The following is a 26,199-nucleotide window of genomic DNA, read 5'->3' on the forward strand; positions in this document are numbered from 1 at the left end:
TTCTGCACACTGCACCAGAGTGAGATCTATTAGTGGCGGTTGTTTCAGTGGGGCCAGCTGTTTGATAAAAACAAGCTGCAAGCCACTGTGGTTTGATTCTCAAAAAAGTTTCCTTGGTTTCCATGCACTCACAGCTGGATGTTTTTAGGTTTACCCATATGGGACTGCTGTGACATGGGCACTGGAGATGAAACAGGCCTCCCTCGGCATACAAACACGCCACTACACTCCTGGCCTTGTGTACAGCTGGTAGGGATGACACAAGACGCACAGGGCTTTATTGAGTCCTGCTGAGGCTGCTGTGCAAGTCAATGCAGTGCTCTGGTAAAGCTCAGCCTGCAGGGCAACAGTGGAGAGTCAGTGGATGGAAAGCAGGCTGCTTGGCCAATGTAGAAAGTCTCTGTAGGCCAGTGTGTTGTGTGTGAATGTTGTGAGATGAGACATAACCATCTTTCAGCTCCATCCCTTTTAAGCTCAGTAAACTCCTTTTAGAGAACGACATAAAGAGTACAACACCTTCATTTAATGTTCTGTTTGGTGTCCTGGTGACTCGCTCAGCCCTTTTCAATCCTTCGACATACAAACTGAACACTGTTCAATCACCCTGAAATATAACTTTCTGTTACTGAAACTTTGCCACAGGTTGGGATTATGAGGGAGTCGGGAGTTAAAGAAACTGAGCCATATTTTAGTAATACATGTGCTTTTTTTAAATTAATTAAGCTGTTTTTACACCTACTTTTCAGTCCTGAACTTGTCTAAGCCTTACCACTGTCTCAGACAGTCTGCTTGAAGATTAGTTGATCTTTTACATGCAAGCTCCCTAATTCAAAGTCTGTCTGATGTCAGATTGCCCCAGCATACACATAGCACAGCTAATATTCCAGTGCATTCATTACTAGGCATTATGTGTGCTGCTTCCTGCCCACTCTATCTGGGCAGCCGCCTCAACTAAACCACATGGAGCATTTCAATGTGTGTTAACTGCGGAAAATATCGCTACCAGAGTCTCCCAAAATCGTCAGAAGTTTGTGTGCTAAAACAGCTATAGCTGAGAAGGTTACACTTCTTCTCAAATCTGTCCGTCAAATGTGAAACCACAGAAAAGCGCAAAATGAGGCCAGGCTCTGTTGGCTTTTTTAAAACAAACAAAAACCCACATAGGAACAAGTTGCATCTCATTTGTTGAAATCATACAGAAGTGTTACAGTCACTCTGCAGGTGTTGTGACAGGTTATTTCTGTCAAACAGCAGAGGCTCTAAAATCATACTGCCCCATGTGACAATATGCTAAGCTAAGCCAAATGCTAAAGTTGGTTTGTGGTAATCTGTGTATGTATTTTGCTACCTAAACGTTGTTTCTGATGAGTTTATGCTTTTAAAGCTTTTATGATCATGAGGCCAGAAAGAAAAATAACAGAAACAATGTTATTAACATTATTATTACTGTTGTTGTTACAGCATTTAGAAAGTAAAGCCTGTGTCAACAAAACGCAGGGATTAACTGTCCTCTGTCACCGTGAATGTAGATAGTGTTGTCTGTTAAGCTGCTTCCAAATTCTATTTGTTTTTTGTTATTTATCCACTCATATCTTACACCCAGTGTTCAGTATGGAACTGATTTGCTGGTGAGACCACTGCATCATTTTTATGTTTTGATTTGTTTTGTTTTCTCTCTTTTTTTTTTTTTTCTTTTTTTTTTTTTTAACTATGCCACCATTCCTCAAGCATTGCTTAATACCACACTGAAGATTCTGGAGATCTCCAAATGAGCACAGGCACTCTATCCCTCTGTGTGCCCATGCAGTATATTCCCATCTCTATTGTGGTAAAACTCATTAGTTTCCCCACAAGTATCTCCTTCAGCAAGAATGTAATCTCAGTCTGGGTGGGTTTGGTCTGTTTCTTCATTCCTCCCTCATCTGTGAGGGATCATCCTGGAGCTTCTGTGCTCTGACATGGGCCTTTACCCACCTCTTTCCTTTTTCTTTCTCCTATGTCTCCTTTGTTGCAAATTGTTTCGCAATCACATCTGTCAACCACTTCTTTATGCCAGTTGAGGCTGTCTCTCTCACCAGCTAATATCATGTGGTCAGGGGCCTTGATTCCAGAGCCGTTCGTGGATTCAGTTACTAATGTTGTGCCAGTAAAGATAACTGGGGATGGCAGGACATTGTTGGATGGCACTGGGGGAGCATGTCTTGCGGCCAGTTCAGAGTGAGTTGTCAGCTGGCAGTCGTGAGGAGAGAGAAGAAACACTCTGCCCCAGCTTTGAAGACAGACAGCGAGAGTAAGAAAGGGATTGAGCGTTACACCCCCAGACATCATGACTTCATTATAAAATTCTTCTGTTTCTGCCTCTAGGATTCATCGATCATGTCGGAGGACTTTGTTCTTATTGTTGGGAAGCTCTCTTTCTTCTGGGTAAAAACCGTACTGCACTGTCCTTCATTTTAAGCTTCAATTTATAAATCATTTAGTGACCTCTTGTGGCTAAAAACTGGTTTGAAGAATCAGTTTCTGCTTATTAAACTGCCACATCCTTCATTTTACACCTCCTAACGAGTTTGATAAAAACAAGCTTTCAAACAGATTTCTTGTAACTTCACTATGCTCGCATCATAGCATCTGTCGTTACTGTACAAAATATTGATAACAATAAGTAATATCGTGGCCTTCCTAAAATAGTCTTTTTTGTTTGTTTGCCTAAATCATCATATTTTCAATATTTGGTTCAGTTTATTGTGTTTTCTGAAAAACCTGGAAAAATGACTTTGGCCATTATTTTAAGAGGGTGTTGATATGTTAACTCAACATCTAGAATCCAATCTGATCAAAGCTTAATGTTTGCATATGATTTTTAAACATTTAGTCATGTTGACTCTGTGTTACAGGATGCAAATTAAACAAAATTAAAGCAGGTTTTGATTTCCTCTATTACTGCTTTCTATGGATCTTTGTACCAGCTTAAATTCTCTGCTTCTAGCCTTCCTAGCATGTTTGTGTTACTATTGTTGTGACCAGTGTGTAGTATGTCTCTCGTCTCTGATTTGCCATCCCTGCTTAGAGCATAAAATGTGATCATCCAGACTATAATTAACTTATTGTTTGCTGTTATTCTGGTAAATGATCTATTAAACTGTATGTATATCCATTTTTCACAAGCTGTGTGGCTTTTTCTTTGTGACGGCCAGGAAGACACTCATGTCAAAGATGATCAGTATTTCTCTAAATTGTCATTTATTAAATAAATTGAAGGTTAATATCCCAAAAGTCCTAAATGAATGTTCAGAGAGTTGGTAAAATTACAAAAGACACACAGAAAACCTCTGCAAAGTCAGTAAAACAAGTGTTGCATGGGCTCCCTCGACCATTAGAGGGCGCCACCAGTTCAACCTGGCAATACAGAACAATCATTCTGATCAGGACTTTTTAAAATGGATACAGAATTCCATTTATAATATGAAAATCAGGTAATGCTTTCATTACAGGTCTGTAATTTCCTAATAAATTCGTACAAATTTTCTTGAAAACTTTCACAAATGATTATAGATATACAGACATGGTATTCACTTAGCACACATCCAGTTAATTCATTCCGCTAAATCTCTAACAAAACAGTCAGTGCAGCAAATTAGTCCACAGGGAAACAAGCACTTCAAGACTGTGAGGTGGAGCCCCTTTCTGCATGGAAAAATACAGACTAAATCTAAGTTGAACGAACTGATGTGCTATAATGATGGCTTGCATTTGAATGAAATTTGACTTGGATATTTGTTTTGTTAATTATTTATAAAAAAAATAATGCTCGCAGGGGTGGAAGGTGGGTGAACTGTTCTCAGCTTCTTAAGGGAGGCATGCAAAAGAAAGCCTGAGACGGACTGCTTTAACATATAGGAAGAATTACAGAAATGAATAAACAAGGAATTCATAGGTTTTTTTTAGATTTAGAGACATCCTTTTAACAAATTTTTAAATAATTAGTACTTGGAAAGCATTAAGAAATTACAAATCCATAAAATACAAGCTGCTGATCTTCTTAATGAAAGTTTCACACTAAGGTGATGCAACAGTGTTAGACTACAAGAAACCTGACAAGTATTTTATTTTTTTGTTCTAAAATTTCAGTGTATAACAAATGACCAATATTGCATTTTTAAATATTGTCAGTATTGGACCTTTTTTTTTTTCTTGCCTTCAATAAAAAGCTCTCTGTTATTGCTGGTGCAGCCTTCATTAGTCCCCGGCAGGGAGACATGCAGAGATGTAGCCCCTCTTTTTAAAATGATTCATTATGAATTTCAAATGCATAACAAAGCCTGCGCTGGCAACAAAATGTCTATTAGTAGTCCATTCCCTTTGAACCCAGCGGGAAGAAGAGATTCTCCTAAACCATGTTATTATTGTTGTGCTTGGTCCACTCAAAGATGTCCTGCTCGCACACAATGTCTGAGTTGATGAGAAGGTAGCGATCACCCACACAGAAGTGCTTCTGGCAGGCGGCGCACTTGAAGCACTCCAGATGGTAAACCTTGTCCCGCACACGCATCGTCATCTCAAATGCTCGGATCCTCTTTTCACAGGAAGCGCAGAGACCGTCCTGGCCGAAAAGCCTGAGTGGATGAGAGGGTATCAGCAGGTTACTGAGAGGAAGATGGAAAACATTTACTCAATGATGTGAAACTGTAAGAGAGGCTAACAGGATCTCCATTAAGTTTTTCTGGATCTTACTCCTGACCCTGAGGGATTACACTGTTAGAGCAGAACTGTTTCTATCCTGCTCCTTTCCACAAGTCCAAAAAGGCTGCACACCCAATTATTGCAATTATTAGCAATAATAAATGGATCAAAGCTAAATTTAAAAGAAATTAAGCCCAGATGGATGGCATCACCAAACCGTTGTTTATTTTACACTTAAACCATATTGATTTGACTTAGTTTCACTCCATATTTTTCACCAGGTGATCCACGCCCCTCGTGCAGTGGCCCTGTACCCCACCAATGGGGTTTTAAAAGGGGAGCGAGCCCTTTTAAAAGGGCGCGAGTAATTTTGGAACAGTCTTTTTACAAAAGCCCTACAACCAGGATTAAATCGTGAGATAGCTTGGGGACTATTTTCAGAAGCATTAGTGAGTATTTGGGCCATTACACTGGAGTCAGTCCTATATTTTTAAAAAATGCTAAGACATTTTAACATGTTAACCAGCATTTATTGGGACAAGCTGACAACTTGCTCGATCAACTCATGATATCACTACATTCCACCAACCAGACTGACCTGAGATAATCTCGCCGACACAACTTTCTTCCCAGCTTATAGTAGAGCCGACGGCCCACCTCCCCCAACCGACAGCCACACAGATCACAGCTCAGGCAGTCCTCGTGCCAGTACTGCTCGATGGCCTTCAGGAAGAATCTGTCACCGATGCTCTGCTGACACCCACCGCATGTCAACAGGGATGGAGGCATCTGAAGAACCTCATCCACTGGTTCCCTGGAAAAAAAAGAAAAAGAAAAAAAAAGAACAATGATTCTAGGTCTGCATCGAATTAATGTTTTCTTCATCTGTTAATCAGCCAAGTCTTTCCTCTGGTGTTTGATTAGCTGTTTGGGCTGCAGGTCTCCCAAACCTGCTGCTAACTGGCTAATCAAACACTGGACTATAATTGTTCAACCTCTGAAATATTTTTTGTTGGAACCTGTTGACATTTTGACATTATTAGGCACCAAAAAAAAGAAGAGGCATTTGTTCATCAATAAGCACACTGTCTTATATCTAATAAGAAATGTACTATATGAGCATATTCATTTTATAATTGTTTTAAGTTTTGATGCGTCCCTGAGCTCGAGTTATGTGCGCAGATGCGTTTTATTCCTGTCCACCCGAGGGAGCCACTGGATAAGTAAACTGCAGCCTCAGCGTGGTAACGGTAAAAAAAAAAAAAAAGAGTATTCTGGGTTTAAAAAACGTCTAGTTATTTACACTAGGACTGCCTTAGCTCGTCACTTTTTGGAGACGGTGCAGCACTGAACTTTTTCCTCCCAGAGCCTCCTTAGTGTACTCTTAAACTTTAACTTTTTTCTTGTCATCATCTAACAGCAGGAGACTTCAGACCTCATGCCACCAGCTATGTCGCACCGGAGAGTTTGGCTGTCCTATCAGCCCAACTACCGTCACTGATAGTTGTATTTGAATCAGAAATGACAGGATTTAAATATCACTTATTACTACTTACTCATTGGCCTCCAGTGTTTTCCTCTCTATAGTGGATGTCATTCTTTAAAGGTGATGTCCAGCCTGATCCAAGATTAGATTCCGGAGTCACCAGCCTGCAGCTCAGCGGCCACCCGCGAGGCGAAGCTGCATGCGGGCAGACGCGCTGCACCTGCTCCCTCACCCCCCCCGAGACACCAGCAGCAGCCCGTGTCAGGCTTTTTAATGTGTTGAACCAAAAAGGCAACTGAGTCCAGACGAAATGGCCGCAAGACGCGAAATGTTGGCTTTAAGCGGCTATGCTGTGATGGAGGACGCTGTCATCATTTCCTGAGGCAGTGACCCGCGGCGATACTTCGCGTCTTTCAAGTATGTTTTATCACCCCGCAGTGACTCCGATGACTGTCCGCGCTTTGTTAAATTTAGATACCGTCAGAGGCGATCAGAAGGTCACTTGCGTGGATCTCCGTGTCCGTGCGTCCCTTTTAACTGAGCGAGCCGCAGGCGCGCGCCTCCACATGAAGCCGCGGGCACCGTTATTGTGCGGCTGCAGCAGCATCGTGTTTAAATACGCCCCCCCCCCCTCCCCTGTCCGACCGCCCGCCTGCCTCTCGTCAGTCTGTGCTTTCGTTTCCCTCTTCCTGCTCACGACTGTTTGACAATGGGGGGAAATCGGTCTTAAAGCGACAGCTTAACACGGCCTTGCTCTGTCAGGCGTGGAGCAGGTCGTGACTGTGGCTGTTATGCTTTGCAAAGTGCCGATAAGACGAAATATAAAGAGTGGCATGCTCTAATTCTTAGAGTATGTCTGTTTTCTCTCATAATTATGTCCTATTAGTTGCCATTTCTAAAAAGTTCTGATGGTCAGGGATAAACTTTAAACGATAATGTTTATTACAGTATTAAATAATGTGAACTTGTGCTGTTAATAAGTGAGAAACGTCTCATTTTTGGTGACTTAATTTTACTTCCTATAATGTGATATTGTATTTTAAAGCTCCTGCATAAACACACAACTGAAAACATTTAATCTGGACCTTTTCAGACTAACTGTTTAATGTATAACACTGCATCATATTGTAGTTTCTAAACTAATCATTTTCCAGGTTAATTGATTGGAGATTTAATTGATTATATGTTGAGGTAAAAAATACTCATATGTGTACTTTCTGATGCTTATTAAAAAGCTCAAGATGGCCCCAAGAAATTGTAAAACTGGAGGAAGATATGATTAAGCTATACTTAGAAATATTCCAAAAAGAAGAGCTGCCTCTGTGGGAAATGAATGCACTGATATTTCTACATAGTTGGTGTCCTCATGCCTTTTCCTTTTCAAACCAGAGCTGCTGCGGGCCCTTCTCTTATCTCCTTCCAGTGCCTCGGGGCTGCCTGTAAGAGGGAGGGACACCGACAGCAGTCTGACTGGACAGGGAAGATAAAGCACCTAAACTCCAGCACCCCAGAAGCAGCTCCTCAGCCAGATGTAACAGAAAAAGATCACAGGCAAACTCTAAGATGAAGGCTGAAAGCATCCTTGGGCCACACAGTTGTAGAGCTGTGTAGACTCACTGGAATGATACCAAGCTGAGAAAGCCCAGGAGCAAGGTGAGCATGGCACTGTTGTGTGCCAGCTACATAGAAAGCAGAGCAGCTTGACAGAGATAAAACTCAAACTACAAATCCTTCAGATGAAAACACGTTCCGATTTCTACAACACAACAACACAAAGAAGGGACCATCTTGTTACACAGTTAAATTCTCTTCCTTACACAAACAATGGCAACACGCCACCTTCCCATGGTACGATTTAATTTTAATTTCTTCAGCACTTTGAAAACTTCCCATTCGCACAGCTTACAATTTGAAACTTCAAGTTTATTCTTTTTTGTTATGCACAGTTTTATCACATGCAGTCGGCCAAGAAGCTATTCTTGAGCTTTCAATGGTATATAAAAATAAATTTATGAAATGAATAGCTTAAGCTTTGTTTACTGAGTGCCAGTTTATGGTGCCATGGATCAACACCTTTACTCAGTGCTTAGGAGGAGACTTAGGAGTGGTGGGTTATGTTTGTAGTAGTCCTGTATGTGTTAGTTTGGGGTGTTTTTAACTTTAACTGAGCTGTTTTTGTCTCTTTGATAGAACAGATGTTAAAATTAAACAGAAATCTTCCCTTGGTCCTTTTCTGAGCTGTTACGTCATGGTGTGACACAAAGTGACTGAAGGAAATGTAGAGTAGCACATTTGCTCCTTGACTCAGTCATGGGTGGCACAGAAAAGCCACCACTGGTTCACAGACTGCTCTTTGAGAAGCCTTTTGTGCCTTTTGCACATGGTCTTTGTCTTTGAAATTTAGCCTGCCACATATGTGTACAATTAATATAGTCTTTAAATGGGACAGTCAGAAAATATAAAGTCGTAATTGTTTGCATTGTGTTTGTCTGCACCTTCCATAATGATCAAACAAGGAGGTTTTGAAGATTGTAATCAATACTGCACACCAATACAGTATTGTAATCCTTCCAGCATGTCAGGCTGCGTTAACACAAAGCACACAAATTTGTGACAGATGAGAAACAAGAGAAGAGAAAATCAATACTGACATGACACAAGTCATCCACTACTTCCTGTGGAGTCGACTGAAAGAGCCCAGAGGATGTTCAAACTGGCATGCAGAGATGAAGTTTTCCTGAAGGGCTGGTGCACGTTGCATTCACTTCCTGCCCCCTACATGCACGATGGCACCCGTCTCATGGTTTCCCAGATAGACGGCTTGACTCCAGATGGCTGAGGGTGATAGGAGAAAGTATCCTCATAGGCAACTGGAGGCTGTTGTCACTGGGTGGTAAAAACCCATATCTCTGTTTTAACACATCCTAAATGTCACCAGAAAGGAGCTGCACTTCACTGTAGCTGTGACATCCATGTGTCACCCTGCTTCTGTAATAAAAAATGAAAGGCGGGGCATTTTCACACATCATGATTTGAATTTTACAGCATGTGAAATAAGAGCAAAAGTCATCTTTTGTGTCAGTTGTGGTTTGCTATTTTCATCTTATATTCCCATCAGGGGTGCAAACAGTTAAGAGCGTGGACAACCTTTAGGGAAGTGCATGTCCAACTTCCTGTTTTGCCTATTTTGCACTGAGAGCATTTTGGAGTTGAAAGCAGTGAGGAATGTTAGGGGAAAAAGCATTGCTGCTAAGCAAACAGTGAAATGATACAGGAGTTAGTCATTCAGCAAAGAATGGGAATTTATTCCCCTAGAAAGAAAATATTGAAAGTGCTTGCAGGCACATTTCCTGAAATAAAGGACTATGGACATAGTGTTGACTCTATGATAGCACAAACTCTGGAACAGCAATAGCAAAACTGACCACTTCCTGTCCAATCTAAAGTGAAATGATAGCTAGCACTGGTTTAGAGCACCCCTCCTGAACTTCCAAAGGTCTAGATATGTTTTATTGTTTGCCGGCACCAGAAAGGTACAGATTGAGCTGTGCTTTTAACCTCAAAAATCTTGTTATAAAGGTCAGAGGTCAGATGAGGACCCACCCTGGAATTCTACTAGAAAAGTTGTTGCTTGATTGAAATATAGCAGACTGCGGAAATGAGTCACTCGTTGAAAGGGAGCTTCACTTGCCCTTGGGATCCTCCCATAATCAGTATTATCCTAAAAGAAAACACTTTTAGTGGAACAGTGCAATCAAAAGGCTGTGCAGACATGTTAACTGCTTCCTGTATTTGGCAAAACAAAAGAAAGCTGGCTACTCATTCTCTCCAGTAGTCTCCTGGTGAACCCGACTGGTGAGCTGGTAAGAGACTTATGTGGAAAAATTGTGGTTAAATGTGAAGCAAAAATCAAAAGAAAATCCAGAAATGGTTCTGAAAAAGTCTGCCAGGCAAGTCCATTTGTGTTTAGTCTGAGCTGGCAGCCTTTTCTCTCATTTATTTATAATAACTCACTTCAAAAAGCTTTCAAGTTTGAGTGAGTACATTTATTTAAAAACAGGTCTACATCTTTTGATATCAGGGAAGACTGAAATTTTCTCTTCAGTCCATCATTGGTATTTGTCATCATATACTGACCTTTACTGCCACCTGCTGATAAGTAACTAAAAGCTATTTTGGACTGAAGCTCACAGCAGTATTTCTAGATCGTTTACACTGTAAAACTGTTTTTGCTTAGGTGCTTGTAGAATTCTGATACAATTATTCTAAAATGGGTAAAATTATAATGGAGAACTTTCATATTCATTTTGCTTCTCATATAAAAAACTTTATTACAAGTTTTAGATCTTGGAATCAAGACAAAAGAGATGCAGGAGATGCCATCTATCTATTTTCTACCACTTATCCAATGTAGGGTCACAGGGCACTGAAGCCTATCCCAGCTGTCACAGGGACAGGTCACCAGTCCATCAAAGTGTGGCTATAAATGTCCTCCAATAATTTCCAAGGATTGCCTTTTATGATAATGTTACCATGATATCTACAGTACTGTGCAAAAGCCTCGACCCAGCTTTCATTTCTTTCAGGCTTTTTGGAGGTCTTTCAAAGTTTTTCTTTAGACATTGGCAGCTTTTTCACTCATGTTCGGTCTAGTTTTTGTATCTGACCATTTTCATGTTTTCTTTTTGTTTAACAAGCCACTTAACACTGACCTATGAATCACTGAAGCATAAAAAAAAAACACTCAACTCAAAGGATGAACGAGTGTTGTGTCTGAAGAATCAATGTATTGCTTTGCTACTAGCAGCCCATTGCAGAAACACATAATTTGGTCCAATTTCTTTAGTTGAATCTATGGAAAATGGTACATATAAAAAAGTTTGAAAGGCATAAAATTATACACTGCTCAAAAAAAAATCAGTAGAACACTTTGAAAACATCAGATGGCTATGGGGAAAAAATCATACTGATATTTAAACTGATATGGACTGAGTAATGTGTGAAATGAAACAATGCCACATCATTTGATCGAAATGAAAATTATCAACCTACAGAGTGCTGAATTTAAAGAGACCTCAAAAATCAAAGCAAAAAAAAAAAGGCTAATCCATTTTGCCAAAATTTCATTGCAGCAACTCAAAATGGTGCTCAGTAGTTTCTATGGCCCCCGTGTACTTGTATGCATGCCTGATAGCATTGGGGCATGCCCCTAATGAGACAACAGATCATGTCCTGGAGGATCTCCTCCCAGATCTGGACCAGGGCATCACTGAACTTCTTAACAGTCTGAGTTGCAACTTGGCAGCATCGGATGGACCAAAACATAATGTCCCAGAGGTCTTCTGTTGGATTTAGGTCAGGTAACAAGGGCGCCAGTCAGTGGTAGCAATTCCTTCATCCTCCAGGAACTGCCTTCATACTCTCGCCACATGAGGCTGGGCATTGTTGTGCATTGTTGGGCATTGTTGGGCAGGAGGAACACAGGACCCACTGCACCAGCGCTGGGTCTAACAAAGGGTCCAAGGATTTCATCCCAATACCTAATGGTAGTTGCCTAGCCTGTAGAGGTCTGTGCTTCCCTCCATGGCCATATGCCTTCCCAAACCATCACTGACTCACCACCAAACTGGTCGAGCTGAGCAATGACGTCCTCCACAGCTTCTCCAGACCCTTTCATATTTGTCACATGTGCTCAGGATGAACCAGCTCTCATCTGTGAAAAGCACACGACACCAGTGGTGGACCTGCCAATTCGGGTATTCTATGGCAAATGCCAATCAGGCTCCATGATCCCAGACAGTGAGCACAAGGCCCACTAGAAGACATTGGAACCTCAAGTCACCCTCGTGACATCTGTTTCTGATTGTTTGGCCAGAGACATTCACACCAGTGGCCTGCTGGAGGTCATTTTGTAGGGCTTGGGCAGTGCTCATCCTGTTCCTCCTTGCACAAAGGAGCAGATACCACCTGATGGACCTTCTACGGGCCTGTCCAGCTCTCCTAGAGTAATTGCCTGTCTCCTGGAATCTCCTCCATGCTCTTGAGACTGTGCTGAGAGACACAGCAAACCTTCTGGCAATGGCACGTATTGATGTGCCATTCTGGAGGAGTTGCACTACCTGTGCAACCTCTGTAGGGTCCAGGTATCACCTCATGCCACCAGTAGTAACACTGACCCTAGCCAAATGCAAAACTAGTGGAAAAACAGTCCAAAAAGAAGAGGAGGATGCCCCCCACCTGTGATATTATTCCTGTTTTAGGGGTTGTGTCATTGTTGCCCATCTAGTGCACTTGTTGTTAATTTCATTAACACCAAAGCAGGTGAAACTGAGTAACAACCCCATCTGCTCCTTAGCTGACTAGATCAGTATCCCAGAAGTAGTATTACTTTAATTTTTAAATAGGAAAAAAAATCCAGCCCTTCAGTTGAGCCATCTCCTGTTCATTGAAGCCTAATCAGAAATGGTCTCAGTGGAAGGTTGGGTGTCAAGAAGCCAATCTTAAGGAAGGGAAACAGGGGGGAAAGGCTGAGGTATGCCAAATTACACATGAACTGGACTGATAAGGTCTGATGGTGTGATGAATTCAAATTAGAAAATTTTGGTTCAAATCGTCAACAATGTATACAAAGGAGGTCAGGAGGAAGGAACAAAAGTGAGTATCTACATCTGTAAAGCATGGCAGAGGCTCTGTCACGGTTTGGGGATCTTGTCAAAATTTATTATGAAAGCAAAAAAGTACCATCCAATTTTGATCCACCATGCAATACCATCTGGAAATCATATGACTGGCAACAGCATAATTTTTCAGCATGAGTATTCAATTGAATTGTATTTATATGGCAGCAAATCACAACAACCAGTCGTCTCAAGGTGCTTTATATTGTAAAGTAAAAACCATACAATAATTACAGAGGAAACCCAACAGTCAAAACAACCCCCTACGAGCAAGCACTTGGCGAACGTGGGAAGGAATAACTCCCTTTTAACAACAAGAAACCTCCAGCAGAACCAGGCTCAGGGAGGGGCAGTCATCTGCTGCAACTAGTGATCCCAAAAATACTGCCAGTGCAGTAAAAGGATACCTGGATACACAATGAAATACTTTTAGTATTGGACTGGCCACCCAAGAGACCAGTCTGGCCAGTCCAAATATTGAATTTTAAGGTGTCTGGAATTGTACATTTTAGTTTTACCCCTTATATACTGGATTTCCACCTATGTTTGCACATGTCAATAAATTGCTTCAACTGTTTCCCTTGTAACATAACAAAATGAGGGGTGATTTGAGACTTTTGCACAGTACTGAACTCAAACCAAAATATGCACTTAATTGAACTAATGTTTAACATTTGCATTTTTATATTTGTCTCTTTATTTGGCAGGATTAATTACATGCAAAGTTTGAGTGTAGAGAGAAGATCTGCAACCATAAATTTTACTTTTATAAATATTAAAAACTTAAGTGAAACTTCTGAACTCTTAGAGGTCTTACAGGCCTCCTCATTACAATCATCTTGGATATTGAAATGTCCATTTACAGGATGACTTATGTAACTGCAAACTGCTGCTAAGACTACACAGCAGGTGTAAACCTCGTATTCAGAGTGGGCTGTGACTGCTGCTGCTGCATACAAACTGCATGGCACAGGATAGACAGAGAGATAGCCTAATCAAAGCTAATGATTGTGCAGATTTTTTGCTTACAGGCTGGAGACAATTATGCCTGATCACAAATAGCAACTTTAAATGTTAAATTGGATTATCATTTTCCATTTATTTAACATCTAAATTGCTACTTTTATATGGTTAATGTTACCGTTTTGAATTGTTTGTGTTCATTATAAAAATTGTGTGTTTGTGTTTTTTTCCGAGTTTATCTATTCAGGCATATCTTAGACAGTTAAAAACGGACCTTCGCCTTTATAAAGAGTTTCTTCTTCTTTCGAACCGTCTCAGTTGTCGGTGAGGCCGGCGGGGCGGATCCCACACAAGAGTGCAAGAGAAAATAAAGCAACACAACAATAATAACAACTTGGCCTTTTCGTACTTTTCGCTACCGAGCTCCCCTGTGGATTTAAAACAGCAAGGTGGGTGAACCGGGAGCCGCTGTATCGAAGCAACGCGTCTCCCGGCGACCGGCTGGTGGCTAGCACGCGCTGGTGTAGCTATCGGATGCTAAGTCAGTGGTGTGTGCTAGCGGTAGTGCGGCCAAGGCCATTTTATCAAACCGAAGAGATGAGACCTGCAAGCTGACCGAACTGCCGGGGGAGCTCAGGCTTGCTAGCAATTGGTATAGATTTACAGCCTGAGGCCTGGAGAAGTTATATTGACGGGGAGAAAGTGCGGGGTTTAAAAAACGATATCCCTCAAGGCTACGCAGTTTAGATTAAAGTTAGCCGTTTGCTATTTGGGAATAGTTTGGGGGGCCTCGGGTTTTTGTGTAGCACGCTTATTGTGCCACGAAAGTTCACCTAAATTTCAGCTATAGTACATGATCTCTGGCGTATATCTCTATATTATCTCTACTGCGTTACCTGGGCCGGATTCTATAGCTCTAATTATGTTTTTATTCACGACAATATTTCGTTAAGTCATAGTTAACTTTTTACATAACCGAGTATCAAGTCTGTACCTCGGGAGCGTTACACTGTACACACGAGATCACCATCTCTCCATAGAACGAGCAAGGGAAACTTTCTATAACGTTAAGTTGATCAAATATACCCACCCAGCAATCACAGTATCCAGACCCACCGTGTCATGTACCTGGTGTTATGACGTTTGACAGCAAAGAGTGACAGCAGGAGTTTTTTTTTTTTTTAAAGAATCTAAATGCTGAAGCAAAAACAAACATTAAAAAAAAACTTGTAGGTTCCCTCTTCTCAAATGTGACTTTTGGTGTCCTTTGGTTTCTGTGATCTAAAATGAATATTAAATATTTTGGTTGGATTACATGTCTTTAGATTTATTCTGACCTCTTTTTTTTTTTTCTGGGGGTTGCGCTGATACATTTTCTCTCCTGGTACCATTTATTAACACATCGATTGAGTATCTGCTTATACAACTACCAGTCCAGTCATAGTGCTTATATATTTAAAAAAAAAAAAAAAAAAAATTGAGCTGCAACTTAAAACCTGTGCAATTTGCTGCTTGAAATTTCATTCAAGGTAACATGAGGCCTAAGTTTGCTGTGGTACTAAATGCTGAGTCAGGGGCCTTCTGTGGCTGAATCTCTGCAGTGCATACTGATGTAGAAACTTATCAGCACTGATACTGATTCAGAGGATGTACTTGGTGTGTCTTAAAGGTTTTAACCATATCGAATAATTTAAGCTGAGATGATTGGCAGGTTAATCATTAATAAAACTCTTCAGCAGCAGTGACATGGTTCCATGTGATGAACAGATGGTTTGGAATAGTATTTTCTACTTAATCTTTATTTTTTAATAGGTGAAAACATATCTTTATTGTCACCAAAAGCTTAACTTTAACACTTTCATTTCTAGATGCCCTCAGCAATGAATGCAAATAGGACAGTGCAATCTGCCAGCCCAGATGTGGGATCCGCTCCAGGGTCAATGGGCAATCTTGCACTTGGTGGACAGTCTGAAGTTTTGAAGCAAGTCCTTGTTGTTATCGAAAAGAAGGTCCGCAACATGGAGAAGAAAAAGGTGAGGACTATTGACTGCCAGTTGTTCCAGGTCTTCTGTTTGATAATACCTTGAGTAAACTACACATCTGACAATAAGTTATTCTACTTTATGTGGTCAAATGTCAAACTGCTGTATTTTTGATCTTCCTTTATAGAGCAAACTGGATGATTATCAAGTCAGGAAGAATAAAGGGGAGGGTCTCAATCAGGACCAGCTGGTGGGTACTCAGCCAAAATCATTCTGCACTAAAAAAAAAATCCTGTAATTCTTACAAGGAATGTAAAACCTGTTAACATATGAAACATCTATTTCTTCATCTTTTTAGGAAGCCCTTTCCAAGTATCAGGAAGTCATGAATAACTTGGAATTTGCCCGAGAGTTGCAAAAGACATTTGTTGCATTGGGACAAGATGTAAGTTTGACTCTAGTTTTCTATAAATGTTCCTCAATCTTGTTTACAGCCTGGATTGTAATAACTTAGTCTTATGTGGCTCATGCACATTATCAGATCCAGAAAGTGGTGAAGAAGTCTGCACGGAGGGAGCAGCTGCAGCGGGAGGAAGCCGAGCAAAGGAGGCTGAAGACTGTTCTAGAGCTGCAGTTCATCCTCGACCGGCTGGGTGACGACACTGTGCGGCAGGACCTAAAGCAGGGAGTCGGTGGCTCACCGCTGCTGACAGATGGAGACCTCACAACTTTTGATGAGTTCTACAAGTTAGTGGGGCCAGACCGTGACCAAAACATCAGGTTGGTCTATGCCAGTGATGCAGAAAACTTCTGCCTAGTTATGTATATAATTTTTTTTTTTTTTTTAATTTTTAAACAAGAAGATTTTAACAGCTTGTCTTTACATTTATAGGCTGGCTGATCAGTATGAAGATGCATCTGTTCACCTCTGGGACCTGCTGGAAGGGAAGGACAAGGCTGTGGTTGGAACAACGTGTAAGCCAAATTTTAACTTTGATTTAAAAGTAATCAAGATTAGAATATTAGATGGTTTTTGTCTTGCTAAAGCTTACAAGGTTGAATAATTAATTACTTCTCCAGTCCACATTTTGAAGTAGTTCAGGATTATTTTTTTTTTTGGAGATGTTCCAAAAGATCTACTTGTTTTGGTCGTTTTTGACTTTTGATCTGCAAAACAAACATGAAGATATCAACTTAAGTGTGAAAACAGTGATACTTTTTTTTTTTTTTCCTCCATAGAAAAACAGTTGGCCTGATACAGAGAAAATATCTATGAAACTGATTAGTATTTGAAATAATAGTTGCAGCCATACTGAAATTTATTGCAGAATTAAGAGGAGTCATTATTCAAGCAAAACTGGCTTTATTTAGATCCCCAGCTGGCCGTGAAAATTGTTGGCAGGACATTTTATCAGATGGTTGGTGACACAACAGTCATCAGTAAGCTTTTTATCACATTGAAGCTGATCATAAGTAATTTGTCATATACTTTGGTGGTAGATCTCCAAATCTGGAGATTCCAAAACAATACCACCTTGTCACAAGTTACTGCGGCCATGAGTAAGTCTTGATATGGTAATGACACGTGTGTAGTGTTTTGTTAATGCAGTATGCATGCAGTGCTGTGATGTGAATAATCAGGGCTTGGGGATATTGGTGTTACTGCATTCTCAGCGGTCTGGCCTGGGGCTTCGCACTACTGCATTCAGCTCTGGGCCTGAGAGCTGTGGGCTTATCCTGACTCAGCAGTAGGGCTGGGTGCCAGCAGCCCTGTCGCCTGTGGTTCCACTAGTCAGATTTTTTTGGAGCCACATTAGGATACTGGTGACCCAGTTCACTGTGACACCATTCAACCCTTTCCCCTCAGTATGAGGTCTCATTCAGAGAATCAGGGTGAGAATGAATGCTGCAGCAGCAGCAAGGCAAAGAAATGATACTGACCTGCTTTGGCTGAAGATCCAAAAGTTTAAGCGCATGAGCTAGCTTTAAGTATTTTTATTTTTTATTTATTTATTTTTTTAAAAGCATTTCCAGTAAAGCATACATCACATTTGGATTTCAGATCCAATCAGTAATTTATTAGCAGAATTGGTCCCCTGTGTACACTTGGATTTTTGAACTTGTATATTAATTGTTACACCCCACCCCCCAGTTCATCTTATAAGCGTTGCATAGACTTAAGGCATCTTAATGTTCTAAGTCATTCTTTAAGAATGCCAAAAAATCCAGCTTGGAGGCAGTTTTCCATTAATAAAATAAATACTTCTATTGACCTATCTGTGTGGAGTTTGCTTGTTCTCTGTGAACTTGCCTGGGTTCTGAGTGCTTCTGCATTCTCCCACAAGCCATTAACTTATTAAGTTAATTGGTGACTCAAAATTGGTCTGAGGTGTGAACATGAGCACGAATGTTGTTTTTCTGCTAGCCCTGCAGTGGCGTGGTGACCAGGCCAGGGTGTACTGTGTCTCTCACCCTTTGGCAGCTGAGAGAAGCTCCAGCCCACCACATGACCCTGAACTGGATAAATGTAAATGGATGTATTTATATTTATGGGGAAATATATTTTTGTAACTGCTGTACCTGAAAAAATATGGCTATTATATACAGCCAATGCAGCCCTATATTTTGTGATAGTAAAGCAGGATAGTAAGCTAAAACCTATTTTATAAAAGCCTGTTTACATTAAGTCTCATCAAAGTGTGGTTAATGGTCTTGTTAATGTGGCTTTGGTACTTTTAAGAAACTGTGCTGCAATGAATCAGCTGACTATTGGCAAATGTTTGACAGTGGTAGTCTTATTAGACTGCATATCCTTTTTTGTTTGTTTGCTTTTGAAAGTTTAACGTGGAAAGTCCTGCGTCCAACTTAGGAAAATATGAGCCGTAATGCCATTTTCCACCAGTTTGATTGACCATTTCGTGACAAAGTGAGGATTCACTTTTTAAAATGATTAGATTGTGTTCTTTTCTCTCTGAAACAGGTCAAAGTTCACACAGCATCTGCTTTTTTTTTTTTTTCCTTTAAATATAGCTTCTTAGACCCCCAGAGGAGAGTATGCAGATATAGTAATTGGAATGCTTGCATTTACCCGCTATGCGCCCAACCCTATCCAAGTCCTCTGAATTTACAGTTTATTTTGTAAAGCCTCTATAACATTTAGATAGACCAACAGTCTCATACGGGGCAGTTCTGAAACTGTGAATAAAAACACAGATTTTTGGCTTTGATTACTGTGGAAGATGCAGGGAGAAGTGACATTTGTGGCCGTTTTTGTTTAATAAACTGAAGAAATACCTTAAACAATTGCTTGTGTGGAATGTAAAGTTGGCATTACTGCTCAGATTTTTTAAAATTTATTTTCTCAGTATTGCTACATCTCTTTGAATCAGTATAGGTGACTTACTCTGAACTGTTTCTGATGCACTGAGGAAAGTTTACAAGCAAGCTTCCAAGGGTCCTAATACTAGTAGTTTACTTGTGATTTTGGTCACCATGGCAGCTGAACGTGTGCTTGGATGGTTTGACTTTCTGACGAAATGCTCACTGTTATTCCTCTGCTAGACAAAGCACTGAAAGAGACTTTGGACCAGGTTCTGCTGAGCGGGTACTTTGACCGGATTCCATCTCACCAAAATGGAGTGTGTGAGGAGGAAGAAGAGGAAGAGCCAGCTGCCACAGCAGCAGCTGAATCATCAGAAGCAGAAGAACAGGCTGTTGATCCAGGTCTGGACCACTTTCTGAAGTCTTGCTCCTTTAAAATGTTAAATTTGAATTTAATTTAATCAAGCAATAAAGAAGTCAGTGCAGTGTTCACTGAATAGGTTTTCTTTTTACAGACACTGAAATAATTGAGGAGTTCACAGAGCCCATTGCAGTGGAAACAACAGAGGTGAGAGTAAGGTTTCCTTTTTCCAGCAAAATCTGGGGGGGTGGGGGGGGGGGGGGTTATATTTTCAGCTTCGTGCTGATGTTTTCTTTATTATTCCAGTTTGTAAACAGACAGTTCATTCCAGACGGCACATACAGCAGCAGTGAGAAGGAACAGGGGGATGAGTGGACCCGAGAAACAGAAGTAAGCCACAGTGATGTTCACATTAACTTGGATTTATTCCCTGCTGTGTGGTGATGTTTTTTGTATTGCAACGTTAAAGCAATCTTGGATGGTTGGTTGGGCAATAAATTCAAATTATTTCCAGAAGTTCACTTTACTCTTTAATAAAAAAACATAATTGACCTCTTTTTTTTTTTTTCTTTTTTTTTAAAAGCAGAAATTCTCAAATTATTTGTATCTAACTTGGTTATGTGATAGATTTTGGGGAAGCAACACTGCATTGCTGAGTGGCTGCTGCTGTTATCACTGACGCCAACATTTTTATCTTTCCTCTGTCATGTGCAAATCAGTTATCTGTTACTCAGGTTAGATTAGTCAGTGCATCATAGGATTTTACCTATATTACAGTTACCATAGAGGTGTAAACAAGATAGAAATCTTGACGCATTCTTTATCCCAATAATTGTGAAATTGCTGAAATTTGAAGTTTCAGGTCAGGGTATGACTATTTTTATCCAGTCAAGATTGTTTTGTTGCACTTCTATAGTGGTGGTTGTGATGACAGCAGCCACATGATCACCTGCTAATGCACTGGAAGAAATGTGGTGTAACCTGTTTGCTAAATGGTATGCAGCTACATATAGAGCTGTGACAAACATCTGACACACTAATATTTACAGTATATGGGTAACAATTCAAAGCAATTCTTCTCACTCATTTGAGCTAAATTTGAAGCCAGTAGGTGTTTTTTAACCTGACAGCTGTGATCCGTTAAGTGTATTTTAACTCATCATGAAACCTTGATTGAACAGCTATCTTTCAGGATAGTGCAACTAGGACTGTTATCATTTCCAAGTTTGTTTGTTGTTTTTTGTCCCTCCTTCTCCTGAGTATTAGCATTAATAGTTACCTGCTAACAAAACCTTTTGGAACTGGTTCTTAACTGGACTGTTTCTCTATTCCCATCTCAAAATGAAATGAGGGAGTTGTATGGGTTGTCAGATGCATGTCTGAGTACCACCCTGCAGTGTTATGAATGCTTGTGGCAAGTGTGCAGCATGGGAATTGCTCTGAGGATATCCCATGAGTCAGTGTGCCTAACAAAAAACTAGAAGGACACTCAGTAGAGTGCCGACCTACCCCCTCCCCCAGAAATTTTCATTGAAATTCCATCAGAATGACCTTGCCCACTGATAGGTGGAGGCAGGTTATGTTTTTGGCCACGCTGATCTGTTAGCAGGATAACCCATAAAACGTATGAACGGATTTTGATGAAAATCTCTGGAGTTGAGGATGGAACAAGGAACAATTGATTAAATTTAAATTAAATTTCCGGCGTGCCCTTCTAGTTGTCTGAGCAATCTTCAAATTTCTGAATATTGTTCCTATCTCACAATGGTAAAGAATCCTTTTTTAAAAAATTCCTGGGTCCAGATGGTGACCGGGATCACCAGTAAAATTTAATCAGTTGTTTCTTGTACCACCCCCAACAACTCCAGAAATTTTCATCTAAATCCGTTCATAATTTTCCAAGTTATCCCACTAATAGACCAATGCAACACAAAGCACATCCTCCCTCCACCTGTTGGTGGGCAAGGTAAAAATTGTCAAGTCAATGAAATAATTACCATACTGGAAAACTCAGATTATATTTTTAATCGTAATCTGTGGTGTTTCCACTTACAAACACTAGTATAAATACAGTTGTTCTCCTCCTGTATATTTCTCACTCACCGGTCCTGTCCTCTTTCCACTGTCAGGCAGTTACTGCCTTACAGCAGCAACCGCAGCAGCAGCCTGTGCAGCCCGCTGCTCCCCCTGTTGCCCTGGAGACCCACCCAATGAGCTTGGCGTCTCCTGTACCACCTACTGACCCTATGGCCAGGAAGCAGGTGGTGCAGGACTTAATGGCACAGATGCAGGGACCGTACAACTTCATGCAGGTGTGGATTTAGTGGTAGCTGTTTGTGTTGAAATAGTTGGCTGTTGTACTGTGGTACTAATGATTTCTGGTCTCAGGACTCCGTGTTGGAGTTTGATGGCCAGCCCATTGACCCAGCCATTGTATCAGCGCAGCCTATGAAACCTGCTCAGAACATGGAGGTGCCACAGATGGGGTGTCCTCCAGGTATGTCGTACAAAGTATTTTGTATTGTATTTTATCTGACAGTTCTCATTTCCTGAAGAATAATGTTCAAATTGTTTTAGTCCACCCAGAAACCCGGCTATCACAACCCAACTCTGTTCCTGTTCAACCTGAGCCCACACAAGTGAGTATTTATATATTAACAAACAGTGCAGGAAGAAACTGCTGAGAGAATGTGTTAAATTTCTACTCTGGCTATTTACAGGTTCCGATTGTTTCCCCAACACCACCACCTATGTATCAGACGTCACACACACCAGATCCTCGACCCTCGGCAGAATCCATTGACCCTATCCAGGTAAACTGTGCTGTGACTTCACAAATGCTTTACTCTTTTTTTTTTTTTTTTTTTTTAAACTCTTGACATCTGGAGTTACTTGGAGTAGTTTTTCCAGTGAAAGTTTGGAAAGGTAGGGAGTGCTTATTGCAGTCATATGAAATTTTGCTGACAATTTTTCACGTGATTTTATGTCTCCCCTCCTCAACAGTCCTCCATGTCCTTGTCGTCCGATCAGCCTCCACCCTCTACAGTACTCCCTCCAGCCTCTCAGACGCAGGTGTTCCAGCCCGTTCCCAAAGCTCCTCACAGCGGTGGCATCAATGTCAACGCAGCACCATTCCAGTCCATGCAGACAGTAAGGCTTTGATGTTTCTTTTTTATTGTTGTTTTTATTTTATTTTTTTTTAAATATAAACCGGTCCATGTAATGATTTAAGGCAGTTCCATGGTTTCCTTCATGCAGGCTCCATCTGAAGCCCCAAACCTGTGAGCTTATGGCCTCTGCACACTAAAGCGTTACAGGCTGTGCTTCTACTGGAAAATTAAACTAGATGTTTGTTTTCATGCATTGTACACATGCACTGTTTTCCATGTCCTTGTTCCTGATTTTGTTAAACAATCACACACATTGACTTTTCATGTTGTTCAGCCAAATACGACAAACAAAGGAGCTCTTCTTCTTAGCGTGCATGTGTGGAATGTGTTTGGATACCCTTAATTGTGGTATTGTAGCATTCGCCGTTCTCGTGCATCTTGCAGCTGTTCCCCCTCCATGCTGGAGTGTGATCAAAGCTAATTTTTACTGAAAGACTGGAGCATCAAGCCTGTCATGTGGATAAACCAGCTGTTTGGAGCACCAAGTGTCTCTTCACCACTGGAGTCACAACAGAAGTTCATTAATGACTTACTTTTTTTTTAACATTTTTTCATTGAGTCCTGAAGTGACCCTTTATCACGCTGCATTTTAAATACGTTTATAGCAGAACAGCTGTAACCAGGAAATGAGGGGACTGGACTTTACTCCTAATAAACATGTGACCTTTTACTCTGATATTGGCTTCACAACAATGTGGCCTTTGTTCGTCCCTCAGGTGTTCAACCTTAATGCCCCAGTCCCACCGGCTAATGAGGCCGAGGCTTTGAACCAGGCCAGCCAGTACCAGAACTACAACAGCCAGGCCTTTAGCAGCCAGCCACAGCATCCAGTGGAGCAGACAGAGATGCAGTCAGAACAACTGCAGTCTGGTGGGCAGATTTAATTTTTTGCTTACTTGACTTTTACTGTCAGTTTTGCCTTCCTGAGGCTTCACTCCAGTTAACTTGATTTATTTAACTACATCTTATTTGACTGGGGATTGACTTGTGTTTTGGGACCCCACCACCACCACCACACATTGTCTGTCTTTTAGTAGTTGGTGCCTTCCATTCCCAAGACCAACCTGGAGGCCATCAGCAGCCTTCCCAGCAGGGTCCAGGCTTTGGCAGGCAGGCTCAGTCCTTCTACAACAGCAGAGGCATGTCTCGCAGTGGACCTCGCAATGCCAGGGGCATGATCAATGGCTACAGAGGCTCATCAAATGGATTCAGAGGTAAGCCAACACCCTCAGCTGCAAGTTAATTTTCACTATATTTCACTATATTCACATTAAATTTCAGACACTGAATATGTAATGTTTAATTTTTACACCAGTGTGGTTTTCCACTCAAGGCTATGTTCAACAGTACACTTGCATTTTGTTACAGATCTTTCTGTAAAATTAGTGTAATATTTGGAAGGGAAGTAACAGCAGTATGTATCCCAGTTCTTACAAAACTGAACAATTCAGGGTACAAAGTCAAAAATTATTTGACTTTGCACATTTATCCACAGTTGGGTCTGAACTGTCTTGGAAGTACTAAGGAGATGCACTCAGCTAGTGCTAGGAGAGTAGTGTTATAAAGTGCATGTTGACAATTACAGAAATCACATTTGTGTAATTGGTTGCACATCTGAGAAGGACCTGAAGTCTGTTTGTAATTGATCTCAAGAGTTGAAATCTAATTTGAAGTCTGTTTCCAGGTGGCTATGATGGTTATCGTGCTCCTTTCGCCAACACTCCAAACTCGGGTTACGGACAAAATCAGTTCAACACAACTCGGGATTACTCAAATGGGAATTATCAGAGGGTAAAAAAGAAATGTGCAGACTCTACATTAGCTTTGTTGCTGTGTGTTGGAACATTTTCTAAAACTTTCTTTCTGTCTTTCTTTTTTTTAATTTTATTGTAAGGATGGTTACCAGCAGAACTACAAGCGTGGCGCTGGCCAGGGACCTAGAGGAGTGTCTAGAGGCAGCACTCAAGCGATGCGATCCTGAAAAGGCCTTTCATAATGACTGTGACTGATTAACTTGCACCACACTGAAAATTCTAAATTCAAGAATGCATTTGCCCAGCTCTTTCATGCCCGTTTTGTTCTTCATTAGTGTTTTTTTTTTTTTTTTGTTTTTTGTTTTTTTTGGTTTTTTTTTTTTCCCTCTTCCCATCTCTTGAATCAAAGTAATTGCCTGCTTTGATATTTGAAAGTCATTTAAAGTTTAAAACACAAGCTACACTGTAAATCCAATGATTGATTTACATATGCCATGTGTTTCAATCTTCCTGTAAACTTGAACAATTTCATAAGGTTTTTTTTTTTTTTTAAATAAATAAATACACCTGCCACTGCTGGTCCAATCCTTGGGAGTGTTTTTTTTTTTTTTTTTTTTTTTTTTTTTTTTTTTTTTTTTCCTGCCCCATTTTTGTTCTCTTCTGTCATTTTGGCTCCAAACAGGCATTTACGTTTAACACGCTCCCATTTCCTTGTTTGTAAATGGATGTTGCTTCAAGAGTTTCAATAAAGTTGTGTTGCATACCTGTGGTTCAGCCTTGAGTTTCTTGTTGTACAGGTAAATGATCTCACTTCTGTTGCTCAGAAGTGGTTGTATCAGATCCATAAAGTTGAAGCTAATATGTAGGCATCTTTCAGTACAGGTCTGCTATTTTAAAGATCACTACAGTGATTAAAATGGGACTCAAAGGCAACAATTCTGGGTTTCATAGGCAACGTGATACTTTTAACTCGCTGTTTATTACAAACAAAATGCTCTTTTCTGCACTGGGACCACAATCTAGCTCTCCTAGAAGGGAGAATGTTTAAAAACCGCTGGAAACATGTGGCTACTTGCTCAGCTTGGGATGTAGCATCACCTCGTGGCCAGAGTGCAGATGCACTGTACCACTTCCTGACAGATGTGTAATGCAAAACCAGGTTTAGTTTTCATGTTGGGTTTCTTCCAATATAGCCTGCTGCTCTGTCTCGCCAAGCTATTTTAAAACCTGCTTTATTTACATATTCAGTTTTAATTTGGTATAATGTCTTTGCGGGCAAGAGGGATTTAATGATTGTACTTCCCTTGGCTGACATTCTCCCATCACAGCTGTAAAACTTCAACCCTAAACACCATCTACATGTATTTACTGTATACAGTTTACCTGGAAAATCTTAAAACAAATTAAGAGAAAATATTTCGTGCATTTGTCTTTTCCATTGCTCTCAAAAACTAATTAAAAAATGTGTGTATATATAAATACAGGATCAATGAAAGGCTTGGACACACCTATTGATTCAATGGTTTTTCATTTAAAAATTGTCTATGAAGAAACACATATGGAATTACTTAGTAAAAAATAAATGTTAACCAAACCAGAATATGTTTTATAGTTTAGATTCTTTAAAGTAGGCACCTCTTGCTTAGATGACAGCTTTGCACATCTTGGCATTTTCTGTCAGCTTTCGTCACCTGGAGTGGCTTTCAGTTAACAGCTGTGCTTTGTCAGGAGATAATTTTTTGAATTTCTTAATGTATTTGAAACCAACAGTTGTGTTGTGAAGAGGTAGAGTTGGTATGCAGTGA

At 40.6% G+C, this 26,199-nt stretch overlaps 2 protein-coding genes across 4 annotated transcripts; one reads left to right on the plus strand and one right to left on the minus strand.

Moving 5' to 3' along the window:
• Window positions 1-3,217: 3,217 nt before the first annotated feature.
• Window positions 3,218-9,007, minus strand: lmo2 (LIM domain only 2 (rhombotin-like 1)). Of its 2 annotated transcripts, none has more exons than XM_030732249.1 (3): window positions 8,818-9,007; window positions 5,279-5,494; window positions 3,218-4,613 (listed from the first exon to the last, which is right to left on the minus strand). In XM_030732249.1, exons 1-3 carry the CDS (start codon window positions 8,829-8,831, stop codon window positions 4,388-4,390), a joined length of 456 nt encoding a protein of 151 aa, XP_030588109.1. In that variant the 5' UTR covers window positions 8,832-9,007; the 3' UTR covers window positions 3,218-4,387. The 2 variants fall into 2 exon arrangements, with proteins under 2 accessions (XP_030588109.1, XP_030588108.1); XM_030732248.1 differs by lacking the exon at window positions 8,818-9,007 and adding an exon at window positions 6,237-6,744.
• Window positions 9,008-14,103: 5,096 nt separating this feature from the next.
• caprin1b (cell cycle associated protein 1b) lies at window positions 14,104-25,163 on the plus strand. 2 transcript variants are annotated; one of them, XM_030731354.1, is made up of 18 exons: window positions 14,104-14,255; window positions 15,675-15,839; window positions 15,976-16,038; window positions 16,147-16,233; window positions 16,330-16,568; window positions 16,681-16,763; window positions 19,350-19,511; window positions 19,625-19,677; window positions 19,777-19,860; window positions 21,600-21,782; window positions 21,859-21,967; window positions 22,048-22,109; window positions 22,191-22,283; window positions 22,474-22,620; window positions 23,357-23,510; window positions 23,675-23,854; window positions 24,325-24,431; window positions 24,535-25,163. In XM_030731354.1, the coding sequence occupies exons 2-18, from the start codon at window positions 15,675-15,677 to the stop codon at window positions 24,619-24,621; spliced, it is 2,058 nt and encodes a 685-aa protein (XP_030587214.1). In that variant the 5' UTR covers window positions 14,104-14,255; the 3' UTR covers window positions 24,622-25,163. The 2 variants fall into 2 exon arrangements, with proteins under 2 accessions (XP_030587214.1, XP_030587215.1); XM_030731355.1 differs by having other exon boundaries at window positions 23,678-23,854.
• Window positions 25,164-26,199: the final 1,036 nt, after the last annotated feature.

This window comes from Archocentrus centrarchus, chromosome 6 (genome assembly GCF_007364275.1).
Source record: "Archocentrus centrarchus isolate MPI-CPG fArcCen1 chromosome 6, fArcCen1, whole genome shotgun sequence".
NCBI lineage: Eukaryota > Metazoa > Chordata > Actinopteri > Cichliformes > Cichlidae > Archocentrus > Archocentrus centrarchus.

Excerpts from the sequence above, each read along its gene's own strand:
- lmo2 (XM_030732248.1), bottom strand. The coding sequence starts at position 6,277 with ATGACATCCACTATAGAGAGGAAAACACTGGAGGCCAATGA. Across the intron at positions 5,495-6,236 it reads AAAACACTGGAGGCCAATGA|GGAACCAGTGGATGAGGTTC; the intron begins GTAAGTAGTAAT and ends TTTTTTTTCCAG. Across the intron at positions 4,614-5,278 it reads TGTCGGCGAGATTATCTCAG|GCTTTTCGGCCAGGACGGTC; the intron begins GTCAGTCTGGTT and ends TCATCCACTCAG.
- caprin1b (XM_030731354.1), top strand. The coding sequence starts at position 15,675 with ATGCCCTCAGCAATGAATGCAAATAGGACAGTGCAATCTGCCAGCCCA. Across the intron at positions 19,512-19,624 it reads AGAACAGGCTGTTGATCCAG|ACACTGAAATAATTGAGGAG; the intron begins GTCTGGACCACT and ends TTCTTTTTACAG. Across the intron at positions 21,783-21,858 it reads GACCGTACAACTTCATGCAG|GACTCCGTGTTGGAGTTTGA; the intron begins GTGTGGATTTAG and ends TTCTGGTCTCAG.